This window comes from Mobula birostris, chromosome 17 (assembly GCF_030028105.1).
Source record: "Mobula birostris isolate sMobBir1 chromosome 17, sMobBir1.hap1, whole genome shotgun sequence".
NCBI lineage: Eukaryota > Metazoa > Chordata > Chondrichthyes > Myliobatiformes > Myliobatidae > Mobula > Mobula birostris.
This window is the reverse complement of record NC_092386.1, coordinates 2,543,442-2,560,124: the sequence shown is the minus strand read 5'-3', so window position 1 is coordinate 2,560,124 and position 16,683 is coordinate 2,543,442. Positions and strand designations below refer to the sequence as shown.

At 41.5% G+C, this 16,683-nt stretch overlaps 1 protein-coding gene across 1 annotated transcript in view; it reads left to right on the top strand.

The window, feature by feature from the left end:
* Window positions 1-16,447, top strand: part of slf1 (SMC5-SMC6 complex localization factor 1) — a 140,331-nt gene extending 123,884 nt beyond the window's left edge. Inside the window, exon 16 of the mRNA XM_072281213.1 lies at window positions 15,590-16,447. Coding sequence (XP_072137314.1) covers window positions 15,590-16,065 — 476 coding nt within the window. The 3' untranslated portion in view covers window positions 16,066-16,447. The remainder of the gene's footprint in view (window positions 1-15,589) is intronic.
* Window positions 16,448-16,683: the final 236 nt, after the last annotated feature.

The following is a 16,683-nucleotide window of genomic DNA, read 5'->3' as shown; positions in this document are numbered from 1 at the left end:
CCCTATCAACAACTTTCCCCACAAGGTCCAGTTGTGGTGTCTGACTCTGGACTCTTCAAGCCAATAGTTAAGTGAAAAGTAAAGCTTGGACAAATATTTTTGGACATTGGCACTTATTGCGGGGTTGAGGGGTGGAGGGTCCTGAAATAAAAACATAGAAAACCTACAGCACAATACAGGCCCTTCAGCCCACAAAGCTGTGCCAAACGTCCTTCTCTTAGAAATTAACTAGGGTTACCCATAGCCCTCTATTTTTCTAAGCTCCATGTACTTATCCAGGAGTCTTTTAAAAGATCCTATCGTTTCTGCCTCCACCACCGTCGCCGCCAGCCCATTCCACGCACTCACCACTTACTGCGTGGAAAAACAAACAAACTTGCCACTGACATCTCCTCTGTACCTACTTCCAAGCACCTTAAAACTGTGCCCTCTCGTGCTAGCCGTTTCAGTCCTTAGAAAAAGCCTCTGACTATCCACACAATCAATGCCTCTCATCATCTTGTACACCTCTATCAGGTCACCTCTCATCCTACGACACTCCAAGGAGAAAAAGCTGAGTTCACTCAACCTATTCTCATAAGGCATGGTCCCCAATCCAGGTAACATCCTTGTAGATCTCCTCTGCACCCTTTCTTAGGTACCAGCATCTTGGACAATTCCAGATTATTGATCTTTTTATTAGTAGTTCTGCACATTTTTAATCCCACTATATGTGTAGAGCAGTAACGAACAGTTACCTCCTGCTGAACTTGCTGTATACTACATACAGTTGTATCAAATACTGCAATAGCAGAGGGGTTGTATGCAGTTACGGCATACATATGTACTCTAGGGAAATACACCATAGTAAGTCCTTTCACTTGTGTGGAGAGCTCCCTTGATATCATACAGATCTAACAACTGCACTGTATTGACTTAGATTTTGGGCATTTTTGAATCTAAGATACTCTCCTGCCCCCTCTTGGTTGTTAACTTGTTATTTTCTTGCACGTGTTTTTAATGTGAATGTTTCTCTCGCCCACCTGTTCACCATATTATGGATTTGCCCTTTGGTCATAGAAACTAAATTCTACAAGTGCATTTTATAAATTATTTAAAAGTTAGGCAACAAGCCAATATCCAGGCTTATTCCAATTGGTTTCAATGAGAGAAAATAACATTATTCTGATTTTCAGTATGCATGTCCTAATGTATTTGACCATTTAAAAACGTGTAGAGATCTATTTCTTTTACCTTGAACTTGTTCTGCTTGGAGCTGTGCAGTGTGCATCATATACTTTTTTATACTTTTGAGTTTTGATACTACCATTGACAAACCCAGTTCTGTTTACTTATATCAATGAATTTGTACTATATTTTCCACTTCTCTCAGCCCATACAATAATAAAGACAACAGTGCACTGCTATTCTTTTCTACTTAAGTGTTATTTTTTGGTGTCTTAATCACCACAGCTCTTAAACTTTGTGCCCTTGCAGGAAAGGAATATAGAAATGTTGATGACTTTTTCAGTAAAGTTCTACATTGGTAAAGTCTTCATACAATATATTCAGTTTTAGGGCCACTTGCAAATCTTGGACTTTACTGGCCTTTTTAAGACACTTTAGTTTGTTGGTTTATGTAGGTGGATAACTTGTTTGTCCGTTTGCACTTTTCAGGTCCTAGTTCATAGCCTTTCTCTGATATTGATAATGGTTTTTCAAAAATCACTAGATTTTGGAATGGTTCTGGAGGCATAGAAAAATGCAAGTATAACTCCACTCTTTAAGAAGGGAGGGAGGCAGAAGCAAAGAAGATATTGACCTGTAACCTGACTTCAATGGATGGGAAGATGTTGGAGTCCATTATTAAGGATGAGGTTTCAGGCTACTTGGAGGCACATGGTAAAATAGGCCAAGTCAGTATGGTTTCCTTAAGGGGAAATCTTACCTAGCAAATCTGTTGGACTTCTTTAAGGAAATAACAAGCAGGATAGACAAAGAAGAGTCAATTGATGTTGTTTCCTTGGATTTTTAGGCCTTTGATGAGAGCCCATGGAATTACTGGGAAGATACTAGCATGGATAGAAGATTGACTGACTAAGGAGGCAAAGAATGGAATAAAGGGAACAGTTTCTGGTTGGCTGCCAGTGAATATGGTTTTGCTCTGGGGTTGGTGTTTGGACGACTTCTTTTCACATTATATGCCAATGATTTGGACAATGGAATTGATGGCTTTGTGGCCAGGTTTGTGCTGATAGGTGGAGTGGCAGGTAGTGCTGAGGGAGTGGAGAGTCTGCAGAAAGACTTAGAATGGACAAAGAAGTGGCAGATGGAATACAGTGACGTGCAGTGTATGGTCTTTGGTAGAAGGAATAAAGGCATAGAATGTTTTCTAAATGGGGAGAAAATTCAAAAATCAGAGCTGCAAAGTGACTTAGATGTCCTCATGCAGAATTCCCTTAAGGTTAATTTGCATGTTGAGTCAGTAGTAAGGACTGCTAACACAACCAATTGACAGATGAGTGATGCAATAGCCACAGCTCTGCACACCGTCCTTGCACATCTGGAGAAGAGGTATGCTTATCTGAGAATGCTGTATTTTGAATACAGTTCAGCACTCAACACCATAATTCCCTCCAAGCTCGACAAGAAGCTCGGAGACCTCGGCCTTCACCCTGCTTTGTGCAGCTGGATCCTGGACTTCCTGTCAGATCACCAGCAGGTGGTAAGAGTGGGCTCCCTCACTCTGCCGCTCTGACCCTCAACACAGCTGCCCCTCATGGCTGTGTACTAAGCTCCCCTCCTTTACTCTCTGTATACCCATGATTGTGTCGCCAACCACAGCTCCAATCTGCTAATTACTACACTACACTGCTTGGCCTAATCTCAAATAATAACGAGGCAGTCTACAGAGAAGAAGTCATCATACTGACACAGTGGTATCAAGAAAACAACTTCTCCTTCAATGTTGCAAAAACAAAGGAGCTGGTTGTGGACTAAGGGAAGAATGGAGATAGGCTAGCTCCTTTTGACATCAATAGATCTGGGGTTGAGAGGGTGAACAGCTTTAAGTTCCACAGCATAAACATCACAGAGTATCTTGCGTGGTCTGTACATACCAGCTGTGTGGTGAAAAAGGTACAACGGCACCTCTTTCACTGCAGACAATTGAAGTTTGGTATGGGCCCCAAGATTCTAAGAACTTTCTATAGGTGCACAATTGAGAGTATCCTGACTGGCTGCATCACTGCCTGGCATGGGAACTGTACTTCCCTCAATCACAGGACTCTACAGAGAGTGGTGCGGACAGCCCAGCACATCTGTAGAAGTGAACTTCCCACTATTCAGGACATTTACAAAGCCACGTATGTAAAAAGGGCCTGGAGGATCATTGGCAAGGTACTGCCTTCCTTTTGCATTTTTATAGCATATGAAAGCCTGGTATAATGAGTAGGTTCTAGATTCTCAGTGCCAATTTAGATGTTCTTTTTCTCACCTTGACCAGTTGTGGAACAGGGGTTTACTTAAATTGGTATTAATGTCAAACATTCTGAAGGATGTTACAGAACATTCTTGAATAGTTTCCTCAGTCTGCCTAGAGCTTGTGATAGGGTTCAGAGTAATGGCTATTTATATTGCTGATGGTGCATGATGTGGTCTGCTCATGGAGACTGACCACATATAGATAAGGCTCAGTGCTAAGGTTGCTGGCCTGGGAGAGGACACTAACATTGGCTCTTATACTCATGGATCTGGAGGAACTTGAGATACCGGCTGTAACCATCCATGACTGAGTATTGGAGGACAGGGATCACTGTTGCCAGCTGCTAGCTTTGTGCTGTTTTTTTTTAAGATTATGAGGGGACGCAGCCCTCGTTTATTGTCATTTAGAAATGCATGCATTAAGAAATGATACATCGTTCCTCCAGTGTGATATCACAGAAACACAGGACAGACCAATACTAAAACTGACAAAAACTACATAATTATAACATATAGTTACAACAGTTCAAAGCAATATTGTAATGATAAAGAGCAGATCATGGGCATGGTAAAAAAAAAAGTCTCAAAGTCCCAATAGCCTGAACATCTCACACAGACGGTAGAAGGGAGAAACTCTCCCTGCCATGAGCCTCCAGCGCCGCAAACTTGCCGATGCAGCATCCTGGAAGCACCCTACCACAGCTGACTCTGAGTCCGTCTGAAAACTTTGAGCCTCGGACACCGAGCACTGAGCACCGTCTCTGCCGAGTGCTTCGACCCTGTCCCGGCCACCGAACAACAAGCAAAGCCGAGGACTCGGGGCCTTCCCCTCCGGAGAATTCAGATCACACAGTAGCAGCAGCAGCAAAACAGGCATTTCAGAACTTTCACCAGACGTTCCTCTGTGCTCTCACGTCTGCCTCCATCAAATCAGAATTGTGCATGGCACCTTACTTGACAGATAACAGATATTCATCACCGGAGTGGCTGCTGCGCGCTGCATTGCGCTGCCATCTTCTCCTCTCCTCTTTTTGAGATCTTGATCTGCCAAACAGACTTTTCCTCTGCCAGCCAGAAGGTGAAAGTGGATTGTACAGCATTTTGTGCCCTTCACTCCTAAAAATTGGGATGGAGTGCATATTTCCCAGTGTCTTGTTATGGATTTTCTATTGAGAAGACGGTGTTGTAGTGAAGTGCCAGATTTGTAGAAACCCTAGCGTCCTGCTAATAGGAGGTGGAAGACTCAGTCTGTTTTGGGCCCTTATCTAAGAAAGGATGTATTGACACTGGAGAGGGTATAAAGGAGGTTCACGAAAATGGTTCCGGGAATGATAGGGTTATCATATGAGAAGTGTTTGATGGTTCTAGGCTTGTATTTGTTGAAATATAGAAGAATGAGCAGAGATCTATCAAATGTTGAAAGGCCTAGATAGAGTGGATGTGGAGAGGATGTTTCCTATAGCGGGAGAATCTATGACCAGAGGACACAACTTCAGAATAGAGGGACGTCCATTTAAAACGGAGGTGAGGAGGAATCTCTTTAGCCTCAGGGTGGCGAATCTGTGGAATTCGTTGTCACAGGCAGCTGTGGAGGCCAGGTCATTGGGTATATTTAAAGCAGAGGTTGTTAGGTTCTTGATTAGTCGGGGCATGAAAGGTTAGAGGGAGAAGGCAGGAGAATGGGTTTGAGAGGGAAATAACAAACAAGAGAAAATCTGCAAATACTGAAAATCCAAAACAACACACACAAAATGCTGCAGGAACTCAGCAGGCCAGGTAGCATTTATGGAAAAAAATATAATCACCGTTTCAAGCCGAGACTCTTTGGCAGAACTGGAGGAAAAAAAGATGAGTAGATTTAAAAGGTAACGGAGGGGAGAGAGAAACACAAGGTGATAGGTGAAACCAGGAGAGGGATACCACCACTAAGCACATCTTTCCCTTCCCCCCACTTTCTGCTTTCCACAGGGATCGCTCCCTGTGCAAGAACTTTGTCCATTCATCCCTCCCCACTGATCTCCCTCCTGGTACTTATCCTCACAAGTGGAACAAGTGCTACAGCTGCCCCTACACCACCTCCTTCACCACCATTCAGGGACCCAAACAGTCCTCCAGTGAGGCAACACTTAACCTGTGAATCTGTTGGGGTAATATACTGCGTCCGGTGCTCCCGGTGTGGCCTCCTGTATATCGGTGAGATGAGACCTAGATTGGGAGACTGCTTTGTCAAACACCTACGCTCTGTCTGCCAGAAGAAGTGGGATCTCACAGTGGCCTCCCATTTTAATTTCAATTCCCATTTCCATTCCAATCTGTCAATCCATGACCTCCTCTACTGTCGAGATGAGGCCATGCTCAAGTTGGAGAAACAACCCCTTATATTTTGTCTGGGTAGCCCCCAACCTGATGGCATGAACATCAATTTCTTGAACTTCCGGTAATGCCCCCTCCCACCTCACCAGTGTCCATCCCCTTCTCCCTCTCTCACCTGATCTCCTAGCCTGCCCATCACCTCTCTGGTGCTCCTCTTCCCCCCCCCCCCACCTTTACTTTCTTCCATGGCCTTTTGTCTTCCTATTAGATTCCCCCTGTATCTCTTTCACCAGTGAACTACCTGTCTGTCTACTTCATCCCTCCCCCTCCCAGTTTCACCTATCACCTGTGTTTCTCTCCCCTCCCCCTACTTTTAAAATCTACTACTCATTTTTTCTCCAGTCCTGGTGAAGGGTCTCAGCCTGAAATGGTGACTGTACTTTTTTCCATAGATGCTGCCTGGCTTGCTGACTTCCTCCAGCATTTTGTGTGTGTTGCTTGAGAGGGAAATGGATCAGCCATGATGAAATGGCAGAGCGCACTCAATGGGCTGAATGGCCTAATTCTGCTCATATGTCTTGTGCTGTTGTGCTTTGGTAAATAAATTGACAACAATTAATATATTGATGTTCATACTTTAGAGTGCAGGTGACAGATTGAGCAGTTTCCAGCTGGTCATGTAGGTTAGCTCCTCTCAAGCAAAAATGTTCATTGGTAGCGTTGAGGTGAGAAACATTAGGAAGTGTTTGGTGCAGCCTTTGTAGGTGCCATTCTGCACTGGGTTGGGTCATGTGTTGTATTTTGGAGACTAATTTGTGCAGGCAGCCAGCGTTTGGAAGAATATGATCCTGAATCAAAGGCATTTGTGAAGTCTGCTCTGGAACAAAAGTCCAAACTTAGTCAATTATGGAAGTGCAGCACACAGGTGCTGGCCGTGAACACAGAAACTGGTCTCCAATTTGACATCAATTAAGAATGGCACAGAAATAGCATTATAGTGGGTAACTGCGAGCTCACCTCACTGCATTCATAACAGGTAAAGTTTGTTGGAACAAACCTGGTAGAAAAGAAAGTGAAGCAGAGTAGAATGTGGCTTAATACTCATTGGAGCCAATCATTAAAAAAAAAGTGGAGCAGAGTGATGATGGCGGTAAACGGTGACTCCTTTGCTTGCATTTTCGGAAACAGCTCTATTAATGTTTTTATTTTTCCCTTTCAGGGTTCTTTTGAGGACCCTGACCTTTACACGCTGAGTACGGTTCTTTGTCGAAATGGGACCTGCTCTTGGAGTTTCACAACCGGCTGTTGTTGTTCGGCACGCCAAGGTCTCAGCCTAAGAGTCTGGTTCGGATTCAGAAGCCTAGGATCTTGGTGCTCTGGAGATGAGCAGATCGAAGGTTGGTGTCATGACAGGAGACCCGTGTGTTGTCAGAGGAGTTGGAATATCTCATAGTCATAGTCATACTTTCTTGATCCTGAGGGAAATTGGTTTTTGTTACAGTTGCACCATAAATAATTAAATAGTAATAAAAGCATAAATAATTAAATAGTAATATGTAAATTATGCCAGGAAATGTCCAGGACCAGCCTATTGGCTCAGGGTGTCTGACCCTCCAAGGTAGGAGTTGTAAAGTTTGATGGCCACAGGCAGGAATGACTTCCTATGATGCTCAGTGTTGCATCTCGGTGGAATGAGTCTCTGGCTGAATGTACTCCTGCGTCCAACCAGTCCATTATGTAGTGGATGGGAGACATTGTCCAAGGTGGCATGCAACTTGGACAGCATCCTCTTTTCAGACACCACCGTCAGAGAGTCCAGTTCCATCCCCACAATATCACTGGCCTTATGGATGAGTTTGTTGATTCTGTTGGTGTCTGCTACCCTCAGCCTGCTGCCCCAGCACACAACAGCAAACATGATAGCACTGGCCACCACAGACTCGTAGAACATCCTCAGCATTTGCGGTTGAGTGCCCAGTTTTCTGGGCACAGAGCTTGAAAAAATCGACGTAGTGGACTTTTAACATCATAAACCAGCAAGTTGTTTGTTAATGTCTTCCCACGTGCTGGGAAAGCGGAGACACTTCTTTCTCTCTTATTAGGGAGAGAGAGAACTTGTGGTATGTTGAATACCGGGGAAATGCAAAGCCTTTGGGTTAACTGCAAGTCTGTGTCTTTGCTGTTGCTTTGCTCACACTTGAGTGGCTCGGTGGCAGGTGCCGATGCTTTTTATTTTGCCAGTAGGGAGAGGGGGGAATTGTTGCTTGCTGCCGCTTATGCGTGGGAGGGGAGAGCTGGGGGGACTTTGGGTTCTAACATTTAACTGTCGTTCATTCTTTAGGGTACTCCTCTGTCTTCGTGGATCGTTACGAAGAGAAAGCATTTCAGAATGTATATTGTATACATTTCTCTGACATTAAATTGTACCTTTGAACCTCATAAAACGGCTAATCTACACATCTTCAGTTTTCATTGCCTCTCTTTACACTCAAAATCTATAGATCTTTGTCTTGAACATTCTTGATATCTCAGCACTACACCTCTCTAAAAGTTAGGGTTTCCTACTGTTCACAATCAATAGCATACAAATGTTTCTCCTGAATTCAACCTTAATAGCTAGCCTCTTAGCTTTATCCTTGGCTCTCATTCCCTAATTTCAAATTCTCCACTAAAGGAAAGTTACTCCGTATGTTCCTCTCAGAATGCTGCATGCTGTATCTCAATAAGTCAACACATTCTTCTAAACTCAAAAGCTAAATTTTAAAATGGATCTCATGCAACCTAATTTGACAGTTGTACCATCAATTGATTTGATTATAATGATAGTTGCTTAACAAAGTTAAGGTTAAGCAGCTGTATGACTTCTTAAATAAAAAGTTTTTCTTAAGGAAAAGTAATCATTACTTTTAAGAAAAATTACATTGCTGGTCTAGGCACGTTTTTCTTTCCTCCTGCACCCCTCCTCAGAAACTAACCTAATACTAAAATTTTACACCATTTTTAATGTTGAAATGTGGTCCTCATATAGCAGTTCCCATTTGTGTGGCTTTTTATTTTGTTGTTGACTGGAAGCTAGACTGATCATTCATTGGCATTCATACAAAGCTAATAAATTGGCTGTATCTGTTCCTCATCTAGTTGAAAGTGCCACAAAGTTATGTTTTCACCAGTTATCCAAGCCTTCTTTTCTTATCATTACTTTTGTTTTAAAATGCTATTATATTCCCCTTGTAATTAAATAAGAGGAGGTATGGTTTCCCCACTTTCTTTCTCTTTCTTGAACAACAGTTGCTGCCCTCCAGTTTTTGAGACCATGTCAGAACAAGAGAAATTTTGGAAGATCTGTATGAATGTGTTCATTATTTCTCAGGCTATCACTTTCAGTTTCCTTAACTTGCCCAGTACTTCAGCATTTTGCTACTTTCTATCATTAGATTCTTAGTTGTCCATTATTCGTCATATTTTGGATGCCATTGTGAAACTGGATAAATATTACTTTTAATGCCTTAGCTATTTCCATATTTGCCACTAGTTTTTTTTTCTGTCTGTGTGTCTGAAGTCTGCCTTTCTTTCCAGTCCATTTTTGAGAGCTGGAGAAGTTCTTATTTTTAAATATTTTAAAGTTACTTCAATATTCTACCTTTTACTTGATTGATTTATCATATGCTGTAGCTTTCTTAAATTCAATTCTCAAGGTCATTTCTGCTCTTTGTAGTATCGTAAGCCTTTTCCCTAAATCTTAACCTCCACACTTAGTCATGAGCTTTCCCCATGGAGTTTTTTTACTCAGTGGAATGTATATAAATTAAGAAATATTTATCTTCAAATAAACCTTTTCTAATTTCCCAGACTACCTGTCCCTTTTGCCTGTATAATTGGTCCCTCTAAGTAATTGGCATTATTAAAGTTCAAAACTCTAGCTTTTCACTGAGCTGCACCCTCTTGAACTGAATGCAAGATTTTTTCATGTGGTGACCCTTTTTCCCAATAGATTTCCTTACTGAGATTACTAATTAACCCTGTCTCATTATACAAGGTCTAAAATAATCTTTTTTTCATCATTGGGTTCATATGTTGGTGAAAACCAGCTTGCTTTCTGTAAGCCTTTCTCCAAATGGCTTGTCATTTTGATTTTCCACATTATGAAAAATAAAGTCCCTGTGATGATTTTGTTATTTTTCTTTTAAGCTTTTTATTATTGTTGCTATCTCTCCTTTTGATGCTAAGAGTCCTAGAATCCTCTCCCACCAGTACTTTATACCCTTTCCACCCATGTTGATTCTGCTTTCTTATCTTGATGAGAATGTAACTATTTATTGAGTTTCCCTAGCCACAAATGTGCCTTGTATAATCTGATTTCTCTGGTCTCTTTAAATGATAGGAGTTTCCCAATAGCAGCATCATCACCCCATTGACAAATACATATTAAACAGAAGATCAACCACATCTCCCCCACATAACATTCAAATTCCCATTTCACTGAAACCTCCTGGACAAATAAAGCACTTATTCAATGGAGATTATATTTCAGTTAATCCTTATTCAGAAAAAATGAAACTGTATTAATTTGATCATATTGTATTTATTTTGAACTCCAATACTGTAGAAAACTTGTTGGCCATGAGTGGCCAAATGACAAAATTGACCTCAAGCACCATGTTCTAGTATCTCCTGTCAAATGTTCTAAAATAGTGGTGTTTAAGGAATATCATTAAATGAGCATCTGATCCAGAAATGGGATTAGTTATGTAAACATTCCAATATTGTACAGTAATTAGACCAGAAACCAATGTAATTGCTTTCTATTCTGGGAACCACCAGTTTGATTTCTGGGATAAAGGCATTGTTTTCTGATGAAAGTTTGAGTAGATGGGTGTTGTGCAGGCTATTGGAAGAGTTCTGACGAATGATAGCTGATCTCCTTGAAACACAAGGTTTTGAAAAGGCTTGAAAGGATAGATGATATGTGAGTTTTTTGTCTTAATGGTCAGTGTCACACCAAGGAGGATGGATTCTGCAGTCTTAAGTGAACTTTCATTCAATAACAAGGAACATGCGTTTAAACTTTAGGAACCCTGTATTCCAGGGGATCTGGCTGCTGAGTCAATGTCTTCATCGTTGATTTTTGGATGCAGTCATTTAGGGATTATGAAGATCAGAGAGGAAGTATTCAGGTCAATTATTAGATCATTCATGATCTTATTGAATAGTGGTGCAGGCTTGTAGAATGATTGACCTTGCTACTATTTTTTGCTCTTTGTGTCATATAACTAGATGGTAATGCTAAGTGCAAAATAATGTGTTTTTGTGCTTTGAGATATAACTCAAAGGTCCAACTTAATGTCAGAGAAATGTATACAATGTACATCCTTTAATGTTTTTCCTTCACAAAGCATCCACGAAAACATGGAAGTGCCCCAAAGTACACCACCCCCAGCTGCCCCTTCCCACGTGTAACCGGCAGCAAGGCAATGATTCTCCCCCCACCCCCCAGCAAAAAAAGGCACACCCGGCACTTAGCGCAAATGTGAACTAGGGAATAGCAAAGACACAGACCTTGCAATTACCCCAAAGACTTATCGCATTTCATCCGAGGTTCGACAAACCACAGGTTTTCTCTCTAGCTAATAAGGAAGAGGGAAGTGTCCCCCATTTTTCCAGCGAGCAGGAGACATAACAACAACCTGCTGGTTTATGATGTTTTAAAAAGTCTGTTTCGTCGCTTTTTACGAGCTCTGTGCCTGAAGATTGCAAAGATCTTGGGTCTTCGGGCCCACAGCGAAAGATTTTCCGACCTCCCCAATGACACACGAGTCTCCTGCCATGACACCAACCCTCGATCCGCCCGTCTCCAGAGCCCCGAGATCATAGGCTTAAAAACACGAGGCTGACTCTTAGGCTGAACCCTTAGCGTGCCGAACCACAACGGCCGGTCCTGAAGCCCCAAGAACGGGTCCCATTCCCACAAAGAACCGAAGTCTGCATGTAACTCCAGGTCAGGGTCTTCGAAATAACTCTGAAAGGGGAAAATAAAGATATTAAAGATGGAAATAGAGCTGTTTCCGAAGATGCAGGCAAAGGAATCGCCATTTAGTGCCATCTTAACTCCGCCTCCAACTCCTTGTGCTAATGATTGAAACTTCGACAATTCAAAACATTTTGCCGCTAATTTTATTAGCAATTTCTAAACTCCAAAGAAGTTACAACATGGAAAGAGACCTGTTAAATCACATTGGTGTGATACAAAAATAACCCGGCTGTTTATATTTCACAATCTTTCAACAACACACGCAGCTTATGGCAGGGTCTGCATATAATCACAGACTTCAAAACTAAACACAGTGGAGTTTCCAACATCGATGTCTCTCTCCCAGATGAGCTAATTTTTTTTTTTACGCTTGATTCGATGTCACCAATACCGAGCCCCTGAGGAGACCTGCAGATGATGCAACCGACAGCTTGGTCACATCTGAGGCCAAGGTACTCAGTTGTTTCCAGCGGGTCGATAGACGCAAGGCTGCGGGACTGGATGGCATCCCAGGGCAGGTACTCAGAGTGTGCGTGGCACAACTGGCAGGTGTGTTCACAGACATTTTTCATCTCTCCCTCTCCCAGAGTAGAGTGCCCTCCTGCTTCAAATTATATACCATTGTCCCTGTACCAAAAAAGACCAAGATAACATGTCTGAATGACTGGCATCCTGTCTCACTCGTCTCAATAATGAGCTAATACTCTGAGAGGCTGGTCTGCAGCCTGCTACCACCCACACTGGACCCCCTACAATTCGCCTACCAACACAACCGATCGACAGACGACGCAATAGCCACACCTCTACACACCATCCTTACACATTTGGAGAAGAGGGATGCTTATGTGAGAATGCTGTTCTTGGACTGCAGTTCAGCATTCAACACCATAATTCCATCCAGACTCGACAAGAAGCTCAGAGACCTCGGCATCACCCTACCTTGTGTAGCTGGATCCTGGACTTCCTGTCAGATCGCCGGCAGGTGGTCAGAGTGCGTTCCCTCACCTCTGCCCCTCAACATAGGTGCCCCTTAGAGCTGTGTACTAAGTCCCCTCTTTACTCTCTGTATACCCATGACTATGTCCCCACCAACAGCTCCAATCTGCTAATTAAATTTGCTGATGACACTACACTGGCCTAATCTCAAATAATAATAGAGAGGAAGTCATTACCCTGACACAATGGGATCAAGAAAACAACCTGTCGCAATGTCACAAAAACAAAGGAGCTGGTTGTGGACTACAGGAGAAATGGACACAGGCCAGCCCCTGAAGATATCAATGGATCTGGGGTTGAGAGCTGAACAGCTTTAAGTTCCTCGGCATAAAGATCACTGAGGATCTCACGTGGTTTGTACATACTGGCTGTGTGGTGAAAAAGGCACAACAGCACCTCTTTCAGCTCAGATGGTTGAAGAAGTTTGGTATGCCCCCGCCCCCCAAATTTTAAGAACTTTCTACAGGGGCACAATTGAGAGCATACTGACTGACTGCATTACTGCCTGGTATGGGAACTGTACTTCCCTCAATCACAGGACTCTGCAGAGAGTGGTGCGGACAGCCTAGCGCATCCGTAGATATGAACTTCCCGCTATAAAGTACAGGAAACGGTACCACAGCATAAAAGCTAGGACCAACAGGCTCTGGGACAGCTTCTTCCATCAGGCCATCAGACTGCTTAATTCAACTGTATTTCTATGTTATGTTGACTATCCTGCTGTACATAATATTTATTATAAATTACTATAATTGCACAATGCACATTTGAACAGAGACATACCGTAAAGACTTTTACTCCTCATGTATATGAAGGATGTAAGTAATAAATTCAATTCAATTCATCTCTAGTCATTTGACTGCTTTACCTATCCCGTTTAAAGACCACAGTTGAATCTGCCTTGACTGCAATCCTTGACAGTGCATTTACTTGCTGTGTTATGCATTTTTCCAACATCACACTTCTTTTGTCAATAGCATTCTTTATGCTGGTTCCTGACACTTCAACCATTGGAACAGTTACAATCTGAACTTTATGGGGCCCAGCATCATTTTTAAATGTCTCCATCAGATCCCTCTTTGTCTTCTCTAACTGAAAGTCTCCACTTTATTTAATTAGAAACCCTCATCTCTAGAATTGTTCTAGTAAATCTCTTCATCTTTACAAAAGCCTGTATAGGTTCCCTAAAATATGGATATGAACCTGGTTTGGCCATTGAACCATTACAAAGGTTTATAATGACTACTTTTTTTCTTAAATAGTTAAGCCTCGCATATCATCTGCAGTTCCCTCAGTTGCCATCTGTTTTTTGATGAACTAATATGGCTCTGTGCTGGTTTTCCTTAATCAATCATGCTTATCCAAATAAGTGCTAATTCTGTTCCTATTTCTAAGACTTTCTCTACTAGTGAGAATAAACTATTTGATTTATAATTTCAGGTTTCAACTGACTTTTTTTTTTGCTTGTGAATGTTTGAAATGTTGGCCACAGACAAAACTCCAGAGGGAGGTGACACACATGTGGTCATGAGTTTGAATGAGCAGATTGTTGAGGAGTTCCCCTCCTGTCTTCCATGGTCCACTGTCTTCTGTTGGATTCTTTCTCTGCCCGCCCCCCCCCCCCCCCAACTTTCTTATTCTGGCTGCTTTTCCCCCTTCCTCTTCAGTCCTGATGGTGTGTCTCGACCAAAAATGTTGACTGTTTCTTCGCCTCCTTGGATGCTGCTTGACTTGCTGAATCCCTCCCAGCATCTGCAGAATCTCTTGTGTTTATGATTACAACGGCAGTAATTTTAGGACATACTGCAAAATTGTGGACTTAAGGACTTCGGAAAGGGTAAGACAAGGATACACATACCAGTCCTCTTCAGGGATCAGAAGTAGAAAGAGCGAGCAATTTCAAGTTCCTGCGTGTCAATATCTCTGAGGATCTATATTGGACCCAATATACTGATGCAGCTACAAAGAAGTCGCAACAGTGGCTGTGTTCATTTGGTGTTTGAGGATATTTGGTATGTCACCAAACATGCTCACGTAGAGCATTCTAACTGGCTGCATCACTGTCTGGTTTTAGAGTGGGGGGAGCTACTGCACAGGATCAAAATAAGGTGCAGAGTTGTAAACTCAGTCAACTCCATCATGGGTACTAACCTTTATATTATCCAGAACATCTTCAAAGAGAGTGCCTCAAAATGGCATCATCAGTAAAGGCCTCCATCCAACAAGTCATGCCCTTTTCTCATTGCTACCATCAGGAAGGAGGTACAGGAGGCTGAAGGCACACACTCAATGGTTCAGAAACAGCTTCTTGCCCTCTGCCATCTGTTTTGTAAATGGACATTGAATCCATGAACACTACCTTATTACTCTTTTTATTTCTAGTTTTGCACTACTTGTTTAATTTAACTGTTTAATATATATACTTCATTTCAATTTTTTTCTTCTTATTATATATTGCTGCTGCTGCAAAGACAAATTTTATGACATATGTCAGTAATATTAAACCTGATTTTGATTCTGAAACAAGATTATCTTAAAATATCAATATAGTGGAGTGAGAGAATTAAATTGAAAGAAACATATCCTTAGAAGCAAGATAATGAACCCAAATCTTTTTCCTTATTGAACATGATGTGTCCAGGCATTTTCTGTAAAGTGATCAAGCACAAGTTAATTAGGTCAATGTAATTATTCCTAAAGTAGTTACAGATGTGCCCTAAAGGTGCAAAGAGAACTTGTTTCCTTCAGCTGTTTAGATGCCATTTATTAATCTGCAATTTGTCTTTACAGGGGCTGTTTCATTACAACAAGACCGCCTTGGAAGATTGTCCTTAAATTATATCAATTCACCAAAGATGAAAGAAGATGCCTCTGTTGTTAATAAAGTTGCAAAGGTGGAGAACGCAGAGCTATTTGGAAGTTTTAAGAGTGACGTTAATCCTACTGAATTTGAATCTGGTGCTTACCTCTGGTCTATGTTGCTAAAAAATTATATTGAAAATTACAACTTGCCCTTAATCTGTCATGTTGTGAATGATGAATCTTCGAATGCCATTCAAACTCTAGGGAAGAGTAGGTTTGAGAATGTGGTTAATTCCTTTCCTGACCAGCTGATGGTGCAGTATGCTGAAGATGTAAAAGCTTACAAGGAACTTCCAAATTGTATTCAGCAAGTGCTTGGCATTCTCAGGAATGGATCTCTGGCACTTGGAGGGCAAACAGAATTGCTACTTTTGTACTTGGAATCAACACTTACAAATTTTTGATTTCAAATGGGAAAGATACATTTTCATCTCAGAATCAGGGTCCAACTTGAAATTCTGATGGCATAAGTACTAAGTTGTGAAAATCTGATACTGCTTCAATTTGAAGGCTGGTATTTTTTCCAGCCTTCAAAACTAAGAATTGCGATTGAAAGAAATTTGAAAATGTACTGATACATGGTTAGAGAAAGCAGAATGTATAATGTATGATAGTTTGTACAGTATTTTGTAAAGTAATGCTTTTGAAGAGAGTCCTTTGACCTTTTTGATTGTATAAACTCTAAATTAATCCTGTTAGGAAATTTGTGTGTAATGAACTCCTCATCATTTGCACAATTGTAGTTGTTAGTGCAATTTAAGTAGATATTTGTATCACTGTTCTTGTATGTTCTGATCCAGTTTTAATGATACAAGAATCAGACCATAGAAATGTTTAGGTTTACTTTGCATTGTTTTACTTCAATCCTAATATAAATTTAATCATACTTTCAAATTTTCAGGTAAGAATTTGTGTTTAGTGAAGCTTCTTTCTTTTCTTACTCCTGCTCCTATTTCATATGTTCTTACGTTTCTTTAAAATGAGGTCTGGTCTCTTAAAGCAGTTAAGCTTATTCCAATATC